Raw genomic sequence first — 11560 nt, 5'->3', positions numbered from 1 at the left:
AACCTGCGTTGGGTAAGTGACTGGATCCATCGTCATCCCGCGCCTCGCTCGTCCCGGGGCGGTGTGTGGGGGGGGGGGGAGGGCGGGGGGGGTTGGGGTGGGGGGGGTGGGGTGGGGTGGGGGGGGGACCTCTCGCTCACAAAGGCGCGTCGAGTGGTCCAGGCGGACGAGGAGGAAGGAGGGAGGAAGGAGGCGAGGAGGAAGGAGGCGAGGAGGAAGGAGGCGAGGAGGAAGGAGGCGAGGAGGAAGGAGGCGAGGAGGAAGGAGGCGAGGAGGGGGGAGGCGAGGCGGCCTGTGGAGAGGGGGCGGGCGGGGTCAGCGGGCGGGGGAGGCGGGAGAGTGAGGTGCGGCAGGCGCTGGTGCGTGTGCGGGAGATCTCCAGAGCGCGCCCCACTGGTGTGGCGCCTCAACCATTGTCGCCCGGCAGTGATCTGGCATGTCGTCTGACGACCCCGGAAAGGCACGGGCGGAGGCCTCGCAGGGAGATACCGAATGCGGGGCGGGCGGGCGGGCGGGCGGGCGGTGTGGATTTCACCTCGCGTTGCTCCGGTTGTTTCAGAGCGAGATCAGGTGCTCGGTGAGCTCGCTCATCAGGCAGTCGGCTCCTTCCTGCGGGCCCGCGAGCGAAGGTCACAGGCGTGGACGCAGTGCAGGCGCGCTGCGCATGGTCCGGAAGCTGCGAAGGCCATCGGAGTAACTATGACATGGTGCAGCGTCACCGGGGGCTGTTGCCGCCTGGCCTTGCTGTAGTGGTCGTCACGCGGCCGCGGCGAGCAGGGGGTGGGGGTGGGCGCATGGCCGAGGGGTGTGCGGACCTGGCGGCACGTGCCGGGGAGCGCGTGGGAGCGCGTACCAACGGAGCGCCCGAGCGACGTATGTGGCAAAAAGAATTTGCGCACGCGATTCGCCGGGTGTGGTGGCGGCGTGCCGTCCTCCCATCCCTCCCTTGGGTTTTTTCTTTCTTTCTTTCTTTCGGAGGAAGAAGAGGGTACCTTTGGCGAGTGGCTTGACGGGCTACCATTTGAGGTGGCCGCGGCTACCTACCGCCCGGCTGCCTGCTCAAGCACTACACGCGCGCTCCGGCCGTGGGTCGAGAGATCACGTCACGCCCGGCAGCCCTAGGCCTAGCCAGACAGGCCCCGCGGCCGGCGCGCTGGCCGCGACCGCGACCCGCGGCTCTCACTCGAGCCCGAGAACTGCCCATCAGACGTGCCTGAACCGTCGGATGCGACTGGCACACCTCAAGTCCCAGAACCCCCGAGAAGAGAAGGGGTTACACCAATCCTCGCTACCCAACGCGGCCAAAGGATATCCACCTCGAGAACCTCGAGAGGAGTTACACAGTGCCTGGTGTGAAGATTGCCCTGCCTGCAGCCTGCGAACAAACGAGCGCGGGGCGGGCGGGGTGCTGCAACACTGGCTGGCCCCCGACGGGGAGGGAGGGAGTGTGTGGACCATCTGTTGCGAGGTGTCTGCCTTCCTTTGTCGCAGAAAGAACGCTGAGGGAGGGTGTAGAGGATGTAGAGTGTAGAGCGCTGTAGAGCTGTAGAGATGTAGAGCGCTGTAGAGCTGTAGAGCTGTAGAGCTCTACATCCTCCGCGTGACGAGGCGGGTGCGTTGTAGAGCGATGTAGAGGCGCTCTACAACGTGAAATCTCTACAACAAACTCTACATCATAAGCGGCGAACGAGGCACGCACGGTCTCTCTCCGACATGAGGGGATGAGGCGCGTTGCACTTGCCAGTGCTGCCCTGGCCTTCTGTCTGCCCGCCCAATGGGTGGCAGGTGCCTCTGCTGCTGACCTGTGGCGTGCCTCACGGCTGCGACTGGCCGGCGCCTCGGCGCGTCAGCTCGGCTCGGCGTAGCGATAGTGGCCAGCGCAACTCGCCTGGACTCAACGCTCAGCCAGGAGCTCCCGCACGCGCTGGCGCGAGGCATGGCGCATGCAACGCGTCTGAATGCTCGCCTCGCCTCGCCCCTCGCGCAAATGCGACCGTCCTCGCAGCCGACAGTCCACCGCCTGCTAAAGAAGCACAGCGACGAATGCGGCACCGGCGACGCATGGCAGGCTGGTCATGACGCAGTTATAGGGTGTTGTGTGCCGTCAGAGTGACTCTCTGTGTGTCAGGGATAGTCAGGGCCGTCCATCAGAGCTCCAGTAAGCTCGGAGACACCCCATTAGGATTAGCGCGGCTCGACCTCCTTGAGTCACTGCCTTCCCGGCGGTTTGGCTGTAGAGCCTCTACAACAAACTCTACAGCAAAATCGCGCTCTACATCGCTCTACAACGGAGGCGCTTCGTCCCGCGGCGGATGTAGAGCTCTACAGCTCTACAGCGCTCCAGAGCGCTCTACATCTCTACAGCTCTACAGCGCTCTACACTCTACATCCTCTACACCCTCCCTCACTCAGAAAGAACGAGATACGAGTGCTCCGCTGCAGCCTCGGCCCTCGCTGGGTCAGAACATCGACCCGCGAGGTGGGGTGCTAGTCTGAGACCGATACGTCGCAGTTCTCTTGCTCCAAGCGCTTGCGCTTCGGCGGTAGTGATCTGATCACCCGAATACCACGTTCGGATCGCTCCTCATTCCAAAACCCTGTCAGCAGTTCACCTACGGGTATGTTCGTAAGAACTACATACACTACAACAAAGCATAGACTTTTTGTTTGTACATGCAGTGGATCGCTGATTGGCAACCCCAACAGCAACACGAGGACGCACCTCCTGTTGAAACGACTTTTCAACACAGACAAAATGTGTGTATGACCGTCGCCGCGGCGCGCTCCTTCAGGCGTTTCAACCAAGGCTGGTCGGACGGGCAGGCGTTCAGCTTCGGCGAGTGCGTCCAGCCTGCCTTTCCCGCCCTCTCCCCTCTGCGCAAGGCCGAAAGCCGGCGCCAGCGAGACATTGCGCAAGCCCCAGCAGCGCCGGCACCAGCCTCAGGGCCAGTCGTCAACACCTACAACTGGCGCCAAAGCGAGCTGGCGCCGGCACCAGCGCCGGCGCCGGTCGTCAACGCCTCCAACTGGCGGCTTGGCGATCCGCTCCATCTCGCGACGCCGGGCCTAGCGCTCAAACACGGCGCCGCGCGATTTGATGGCGTCAACACATCCAACTGGAGGCTGGGCGACACCGGGAGCCTGCCACTGCACGGGGGTGAGCGCAATCAAGAGATCCCTGCAACCGACTCGAGCTGGCGACTCGGTGAAAATCACCACTTCAACACTGGCAGCATGACAGAGCTCGGACCCTCCGCTCTGCGGCCGGCAAGGCGCGACAAAGGCGACTCGACCGCTGTCGCCGCCACTGGTAGCAATGGAGAGCTATTCGCCGCCCTCGGCCAGCCTCGCCAGATCGCACCTCGCGAGTCGGCCTGGCGCCGCGGGGAGAGTAATGGCAGCTGGCCGCCTTCTCCCACGAGGTGGTTGCTGTCACGGGTGCCTTCAGAAGCGGGAGGATGCGAGCCGACGGCGTGCTTTCCCCTCACCAACACGGACGTGACGAGGCCACAGGAGCCAAGGCGGCTGACTGCGAGCCAAAGCCTCCCCGCACTGGGCGTGCTGCGGGCAGGCAGCGAGCATCACTATCGCAGCCTTGCTCCTGGGTTGCCGGCGGCGAGGCATGGGCGGAGGAGGTTGGCTGCTGGTATCGTGCCTCACTCGAACTCGACGGTGCACCCGTGAATGGACCCAACTGCCGGGCGCGTCTAACGTAGCGGGGCGCGTGGCATCGGCCTAAGCGTCGGCCTCTGTTGGGGGGCTCACTCACTCGTGACTGACCGCCGTGACTCGACGCGAGTCGCTACACGGCTTTACATCCGCAATCCGGCCGTGGCGCCGCCGCCGCCCGCGCGTCGCGAGTGAAAAAAAGGCAGTGAAAAAATGAGGCAAAAGGGCAGTGAAAAAAATGAGGCACGCGCGCAATAGAGAAGACTACCACCAGAGGATGAGCGAGAGACACACATGGAGATACAGAGGGCAGAGGGGCGAGACGGGAGAGCGAGGGACTCTCACCCTCTCTCCATGTCCAGAACAGACAACTTACACGTCGCATAGAGAGGTGCTGCAAACGCTCACACCGCACATATGCTACCCCGTGTGCAGCGGCCGTTTCGCCCCGTCGATCGTTTCGCTCGCCGTTGGGACCAGGCCCTCCACCTGCCGCACCGGGGGGCGAGGCGTCGATGGGGAGTGGGCAGCCTTCAAGGGAGGGAGGGCGAGGATGTGGCCAGGTCGAGCCAGCATGCCCAGCAATCCGACCGCGCTACCCGCCATGGCTCTACGCCCGGCGCGCCAGTCTCCTCTGCTCCTCGGACTGCGGCTGGTTGCCGACGGTGTTGACGTATGTGAGCTCGCACCCCCGCTCGGAGGGGGTCTTGAAGCTGAACTGGTGGATCCACATGTTTGCTCCGAACTTGATGCCCTCGTGCACCGGCATGGCCTCGTGCACCGTCCGCTGGTCTGCGGCGCGGCGGGAGCTGATTAGCGGTAGAGGAAGGGGGCGAGAGTTCCGCCGGCGTTGGATGAGCGTTGGATGAGGCGGGCCGGTGGCAAGGCGACTGCCGTGCGTGTGTGGTGTGTGCGCGCGCCTGCCGTCATGGGCTGGTCGTTGTAGGTGGAAGGCCACAGGATCGCACTTCCCTTGGTCGGGGTGACCTTGATGCCGCCGCCGACGGCGGGGAAGGCGGTTTCTCCGCCAGAGTCCACCTGAGGCGCGTGGGGAAGGGTCGCCGGCGTGACCGGAAGAGAAGAGAAGAGAAGAGGAGAGGAGAGGAGAGGAGAGCAGAGGAGAGGAGAGGAGAGGAGAGGAGAGGAGAGGAGAGGAGAGGTGAGGTGAGGTGGCGGCGTGACGGCGGAAGAGAAGCGAGGCGAGGAGCCGTACCTCATTGAGGTACATGAAGAAGGTGAGGACGCGCGGGCCTGCTCTCACGGCGAGACGTGTGGAAGAGATGGCGCGTGGAGGAGGAGGGCGGCGCGTGTGTGCCCTGCGGAGTCCAGACAGCCGTGTTCTGGTCGTGGTGCCGCCGGTAGAACTGGCCCGGCTCGTACCGCACCTACAGTCATGCGCCCTCCCGCCTCGGTGCCGGGCCGGGCCAGGGGCGCCCTCCTGCTCGGCGGTGCGCGCGATCTGGAGGTCCTCGCCGTTGTCGTACGGCGTGCCTGGGGAGTAGTAATTAATTCAGAGCTATGGAGAACTCTTTGAGGTCCCCCATCGTCGAGCATTCATTCCTACGTATACTATTCATGTGCGGCGTGCCGGTCAGGTGGACATGGCAACTAATCCCTCGTGATGACTACCAACGAGCAGGCGCCTGTGAGGTCGTTGATCCGGCGCACGACGCGGTGGATGTGCTCATTCGCAAAGCATTTTGGAAAGTTGCACCAGCACTGGTAGGAGGTCCGCACGGGGTTGAGCTGGTCGCCGGCGAGCGAGCGCTCGAACGACTCCTTGCACACGTCTCGGAACGCCTGCGCCTCGACCTCGCTCAGAAAGTCGTGGTACTGGACGACCCATGGCGAGCGAGAGAGGACGAGCGGCGAATACTCGGGGAAGGCGTCGATGCTGTGCTGGAAGAGCTCGTCGAGGTGGCCTTCCGGCACCGCCGCTGTCTGGTTGTCCCGTCGACACCTCGCGTTGCGAGGTGCGTTCGGTCGCCGGCCCGGGTCGCCCGGGCATCGGCCACAGGTCCGCGTGCACTGTGAGCCGTACGGCGGGCTCCTGCACAGGCCCGCCTTATGCCACGGCTCGCACATCACAGGCTCGGTGTCGGCGCACTCGGCGGTGCTGCGGCTGTCCGCTGCCACCTCGCTGCCGTTTGACGACGATGCTGTTGGCGACCCGCCGAGTCGCGAGGCCAAGACTGCGGCGCACACCCCAAGCGCGGCGACGCCCACCCATGTGCCCTGGGGGCCGCCAACGCGAGACGCAGAGGACACGGCGATCTTCGGCTTCAGCGGCTTCTCCTTGCCGCGGCCCATTGTTCGGCTCGTCGATGCGCGACTTGCACTGCAGGCGGCGGGCCGCCAAGAGAGTTGTCCTCGCGAAAAACGCGTGCCAACTTCATACGAAGTTTGTGACTGGCGCTTCTGTCTGTCTCTCTCTAGTGTGACGCGCACGGGTGTCGGTGGTAGCGAGTGAGCCGCGCGCGCGCGCAGCGCGGCGCGGCTCGGTGGGAGTCAGTTGCTTGTCACAGAAAGTACAGCGACAACCTCTCTTCAAGAATAGTCCTTCGCAGTTTCTCGCCAATTCTCGCAGCGACCTTCACGGTCTCACGGCCAGACTGCCCCCCTAGATTTTAGGGTCTGAGAGTAGATTTTAGGGGAGTCTTCCAAAGCCACACAGAAGCCCCGTGGGGGGTCCCCTGACCACACAGGCCCACGAGAGCTATCCGAAGACATCTGGAGCCGTCACTTTGAGTGTGGGCCGCGGCCGCGGCCCTCTGTGGCCTGTCCAGTCAGCCGGCTGCGGCTCCGCGCAGCGTGGGCCGCGCCGCTAGAGACCCAGGGCTGATGCATTAACGTTGACACGGTGTTCAAACGTTAACGGTTAACACCACCGCCGTAGAGGTGTTCAAACGTGTTAACACCGCCCCTCGGGAGGTGTTGACCAGCCGTCCGTAACCGTAAGGAGACCGTGCGCCTGCTCAAGAAGTTGCAGACGACGGCCGGCGAGAAGGAGGCCTGGTTCGAGGCCGAGTGCGACAAGGACGAGGGCGCCAACACGCTGAGCACGTGCCGGCTCGAGGTGGAGGATGGCGACGAGGAGGCGTTCGCGGCGGACAAGAAGAACATCCTCGAGCACCTCGTCACGCACATCGAGTCGCGCTACTCGAAGGTGCTCGACAACCCGATCCTGCAGCACTTCGCCGTCTTTGACCACCGGCACTGGCCGACGGAGCACGAGGCGCTGGAGGCGTTCGGCAAGGCGGAGATCAATGAGCTGTACAAGCACTACAAGGACTTCTTCCCGGACACTTAGGGTACCCCTAGGGTTCTGAGGGCCGGATTGTTTTAAGACCTTTTAGGAAATGAGGAGGTTTGGGGGCTCAAATTGTCATTTAAGAGATTGCAGGCACGGGGGGTCCCTCTTTTAAGTCTGTTTAAGAAAATCGGCCTCACCGGCACGCGTCGCTGGGTTCCGCGCCGTTTTATCCAATACTGCCTTTATTAGGCACAAACCCGCCTCTGAAGACACATCTGTAGGTCTGGTGCACTGGCAGGAGCCATACTCGCATAGGGGACGCGTGCCAGCTGACTGTAGCCAGCTTCCCGGCCTCCGGCGTCTACCGGGAGCCTCCCGGACCATCGACCTCGGGAGCTCTCCCGCACCGTTTAAGCGTTTAAGACCGTTTAAGGAATCGGCGGCCCAGCAGCTCTTAAAACCGGCCTAGGCCGGTTTTAAGCCGTTTAAGCCGCAGGCGCCCCAGGGCCCACCCTTTTAAGCCTAGGGGTACCCTAAGCCCGGACACGACGCTCGAGGGCCTGCTCGATACGTGGATCGACCTGAAGGAGGAGATCTCGAAGAGCCCCGGCCTCAAGCAGCGGCCGCTCAAGTCCCTCTGGTCGCACATGCTCGTCACCTTTTCGGGCGAGTACATGTCTGTGCTCCGCCTCGTCGCCATCATGCTACTGATCCCGCTCGACACGTCGGAGGCGGAGCGCATCTTCTCCCTCATGAACGACATCAAGACGTCCGAGCGCTCTAGCCTCGGCCAGCGCAACCTGGCAAACCTCATGTTTTGGCACTACCACGGGCGGAACATGAAGGCGTGGGAGGTGCCGGTGCAGGAGATCCTCAAGGAGTTCCGCGAGCTGGTCAAGGGCAGCCAGCGCGGGCGCCACGCCCACCCGGCCGCCGCCCCCATCAAGTATGACTACAAGGCGGAGGACTAGTCACTAGTGCCTCTAGAGAGTTGCGTGTGTCGGGGTGTTGGTGTACGGCGCGCTCGTCTCGTTGCGTGCGTGACTCATCTACCTTGGGCCCGCCTGTCTGGGGAGGGGAGGGGCTGTTGCTGCCCTTTGTTTCAATATGTAAAGAACGCGCATCTAGCATATTCACTTCACACCCGCTCTCTGGCACTTGTAGCGGCAGCACATGGTACGGTGCGCGTACTTGAGCAGACGGTGCGCGCTGCAGTTGGCGCAGTGGCCCTGGGAGGCTGGGAGTAGGGCGCGCGCGGCATTGACGCGGACCCAGGTATTTCTCGGGTATACCCGGTTTTTTGCAGGTATACCCGGGTTTTACCCGGAGCGTGTGTCAACACCGTGTTAACGGCTGTGTTAACGCTTGTTTTGGGACTGCCGTTCAACTGTGTTAACACCGACCTTTGCGCCAAGTGTTGACACGATCTGTAGTCAGAGCTGCCCCTGAGGTGTGTTAATGTTAATGCATCAGCCCTGTAGAGACCCGCCGCGACACACCGTCACACCGGTCGCTGCATCGTCTCATCCAAGCCAGACAGTAGGCCCACTAGGAACCAGAAGACACCTCTCACTTAAGCGGGACGGTGGCGCGTGGACCGCCGGGCGGGCGCTGCTGCTGCTGGCGCTGCTGCTGCTGCGGTGCTGGCGCTGGCGCTAGTGCGGGCGATTGCTCGCGGCGGCGGCGCCGATCGCCGCGCCCTAGGCCGCGCCGCGGCGCAGTCGGTGGCGCCTCCTCCTCCTCCTCCTCCTCCTCCTCCTCCTCCTCCTCCTCCTCCTCCTCCTCCTCCTCCTCCTCCTCCTCGCCGTCCTCCTCGCCGTCCTCCTCCTCGCCGTGTATGTCCGTCGGTCCACTATCTCCCTCTTCTCCGGGTCCTCTGCCGCCTCCCTTCTCACTGTGTACATGCAGGGCCGAGTTCGCACCGCGTCCAGAACCACCTTCGAGGCGTCCTCCGCGACGTCCTTTCCGAGGTATGCTGTCGCCACTGCGTCGCCGTCGGCGTATGCGTTGCAGGCTATTCCCACGTGCCATGGCACCCCCACACGAAGACCACCGCCTCTAGCTGCGATCTCTATAGTGAGCAATCGCCTCTAGGAGACCGCCTCTCTCCCAGTCCCTCAGACCTTCTGGCATCCCTTTGCGGTGCGCATTCTCAATCTGCTGCAGCGCGGGTTTGCAGTCGCATAGTTAGTACTAAAAGCACCGTCGCGTCTGTGCGTCGCTCGCGCTCGCCATTTTGCGTAGGTATGCGAGATCGCGTACATCTCCGCGTCTATCACCTCCCACGTGTTCGGCAGCTTTGTTCGTCACAGGGCCCGATTCCGTTGGGATCCTTTACCTGTGCGTCCTGTCGCGCCCTCGCTTCGCCTGTGTGTGCGCGCTCGCATGTGCGAGCTCACCCCCTGAGATTACTCAACATAATCATTACTCCAGATTGCCCGAGATTACCCGAGATCACTAAGAATGTGTGTGTGTGTGTGTGTGTGTGTGTGTGTGTGTGTGTGTGTGTGTGTGTGTGTGTGTGTGTGTGTGTGTGTGTGTGTGTGTGTGTGTGTGTGTGTGCACGCGCGCGCTCAGGCTCGTTACACGAGATCCAACATCACCCGAGATTACCCGAGAGAGTGATTCTGAGATCAGGTTAGTCGTTTCCCCTTTGGAGGCAGACATTTCAGAAAGCGAATCCCCGGCCGCATCTGTGCCCGCTCGAAGCGGGGAACCCGTCCCGGGCGCCCGCTGGAAGCGGGGGGCGCCCGCTCGAAGCTGGGGGCGCCCCCTCGAAGCGGTGGCGGCGCAGGCTGCCACCGCTGCCCGGGCGCGCCGAGCGGCGGCGGAGGGCCGCCCAGGCCACCACCAGTGCCTCTCCCACCGGCGGCGCGGCGGCAGCGGCGCCGACCGCCCCTCCATCAGCGGCGGCGCGAGGCTGTCGTCGGGACGCCGGCAGGTGACGCGCGAATAGGGTGCCACCGGACCGGCCGACGAGCACCCAGCGGAGCCGTCATCGTGCATGGCGAGCCGAGCACCGCCGCGTCGCTTCTCGGCGCATTGGAGAGCAGAGGAAGCTGCTGGCGTCGCGGCTGGGATCGGCAGCGGCGCCAGCAGCTTTCTCGGATCTGAAGCGACTTTGAGCGCCGATCGATCGATCTGAGGGCTGACCGATGGGTGGCGCTGGGAGGAAGACCCGTCCCCTCAGCTCCGCGACGGCGACTCGATAGTCGTGGCCGGCGCTCGGCTGCCACTCTCAGCTGTGCCGCCAGCGCTCCTGGAACCGTGACGTCACTTCTTATGGATGCGGCACTAGGGACGCCCAATGTTTTCGTAAATATAGAAGCCACTCTCTCGCGTGTGGAAGCCACGACTGCGTAGTCGTGCTCCCCCGGAGCACGCCATAGAGCGCCGGTTGTGTACTGCTACTGGGCGCACCCGCAGCGCCGTACACACTGCCGCCACCCTGCCAGGGGGGCGCCGCAGGCGCCCCAAGCGGCGCGGAGCGCCGCCGCAGGCGGCGGACAGCAGGTGCGCAAAATTAAACGCCATTTTCGGTTCCGCAGTTTTGCCACTAACGTCGAAATCCGGTACAAATCGAGACTTACGAGCCGAGCCCCCCACGAAAACCACAGAGGGGCGCGCGGACAGCGCGCCGCCAGGGGCGCCGCAGGCGCCTCAAGCGGTGCGGAGCGCCGCCGCAGGCGGCGGACAGCAGGTGCGCGAAATTAAACGCCATTTTCGGTTCCGGTTTTGGCACTGTCTACCAACTTTGTGGTACAAATCGACTTGCACTTGGTCTGAGCCCTGCGCTGTGCGCTGCGTTTGAGCCTCCATTCTGAAAGTGTACGTAGAAGGGAAGGCAGCAGGTCCGGCTTGCGAACTCCGCTGTGCGCCGACAAGCGGTATGGCGCCGAGTAGAGGCCATTTTCCTATTAGAAAAGGCTGTCGAGAGCGCAAAATTTTCTTCGCTGCGCGCCCAACCATGGTGGGCACGCAGCGGGCGCCTGCGGCGCCAAATTTTTGAAATGTCTGCCAGTCGCCCAACCTGATCTCAGAATCACTCGAGATTACGCGAGGTTGCCCGAGATTACCCGAGATCACTAATGATGTGTGTTTGTGCGTGTATGTGTCGTGTGTGAGTGTGTGCCCGCTCCCGCCCGCTACACGCGGTCCAATATTACCTGAGATTACCCGAGATTACCGGAGATTACCCGAGATCACTAATAGTGTGTATTTGTGTACGTGTGCGCGCGCGTGTGTGTGTGTGTGCGTGCGTGCGTGCGTGCGTGGCGCGTGTGTGAGTGTGTGTGTGTGTGTGTGTGTGTGTGTGTGTGTGTGTGTGTGTGTGTGTGTGTGTGTGTGTGTGTGTGTGTGTGTGCGTTTGTGTGTGTGTGTGTGTGTGTGTGTGTGTGTGTGTGTGTGTGTGTGTGTGTGTGTGTGTGTGTGTGTGTGTGTGTGTGTGTGTGTGTGTGTGTGTGTGTGTGTGTGTGTGTGTGTGTTTGCGTGTGTGTGTGTGTGTAAGCGCCCACACTCCCCGACTACACGAGGTCCAATAATCACCTTAGATTACCCAAGATCACCCGAGGTCACCCGAGATCACCCAAGATTACCCGACATTACCCGAGGTTACTCTTAGTCTCTCTCTCTCTCTCT

General features: G+C 63.0%; 3 protein-coding genes across 3 annotated transcripts; 2 read left to right on the top strand and 1 right to left on the bottom strand.

Moving 5' to 3' along the window:
- Positions 1-2763: 2763 nt before the first annotated feature.
- Positions 2764-3684, top strand: EMIHUDRAFT_236601 (hypothetical protein; the record flags this gene model as incomplete). The annotated part of the gene is made up of 1 exon (XM_005779058.1): positions 2764-3684. One exon carries the CDS (start codon positions 2764-2766, stop codon positions 3682-3684), a length of 921 nt encoding a protein of 306 aa, XP_005779115.1.
- A 218-nt stretch (positions 3685-3902) lies between these two features.
- On the bottom strand, positions 3903-5754 carry EMIHUDRAFT_457325 (hypothetical protein; the record flags this gene model as incomplete). Its single annotated transcript, XM_005779057.1, has 6 exons — positions 3903-4158; positions 4295-4461; positions 4638-4707; positions 4883-4920; positions 5055-5107; positions 5303-5754. The coding sequence occupies 6 exons, from the start codon at positions 5752-5754 to the stop codon at positions 4090-4092; spliced, it is 849 nt and encodes a 282-aa protein (XP_005779114.1). The 3' UTR covers positions 3903-4089.
- A 239-nt stretch (positions 5755-5993) lies between these two features.
- On the top strand, positions 5994-7893 carry EMIHUDRAFT_236599 (hypothetical protein; the record flags this gene model as incomplete). The annotated part of the gene is made up of 3 exons (XM_005779056.1): positions 5994-6089; positions 6629-6942; positions 7449-7893. The coding sequence occupies 3 exons, from the start codon at positions 5994-5996 to the stop codon at positions 7891-7893; spliced, it is 855 nt and encodes a 284-aa protein (XP_005779113.1).
- Between the last annotated feature and the right edge of the window lie 3667 nt (positions 7894-11560).

This window comes from Emiliania huxleyi, assembly GCF_000372725.1.
Source record: "Emiliania huxleyi CCMP1516 unplaced genomic scaffold EMIHUscaffold_237, whole genome shotgun sequence".
Classification (NCBI taxonomy): Eukaryota; Haptophyta; order Isochrysidales; family Noelaerhabdaceae; genus Emiliania; species Emiliania huxleyi.
The sequence above is the reverse complement of the archived record's forward strand: the minus strand, read 5'-3'. Positions and strand labels throughout refer to the sequence as shown.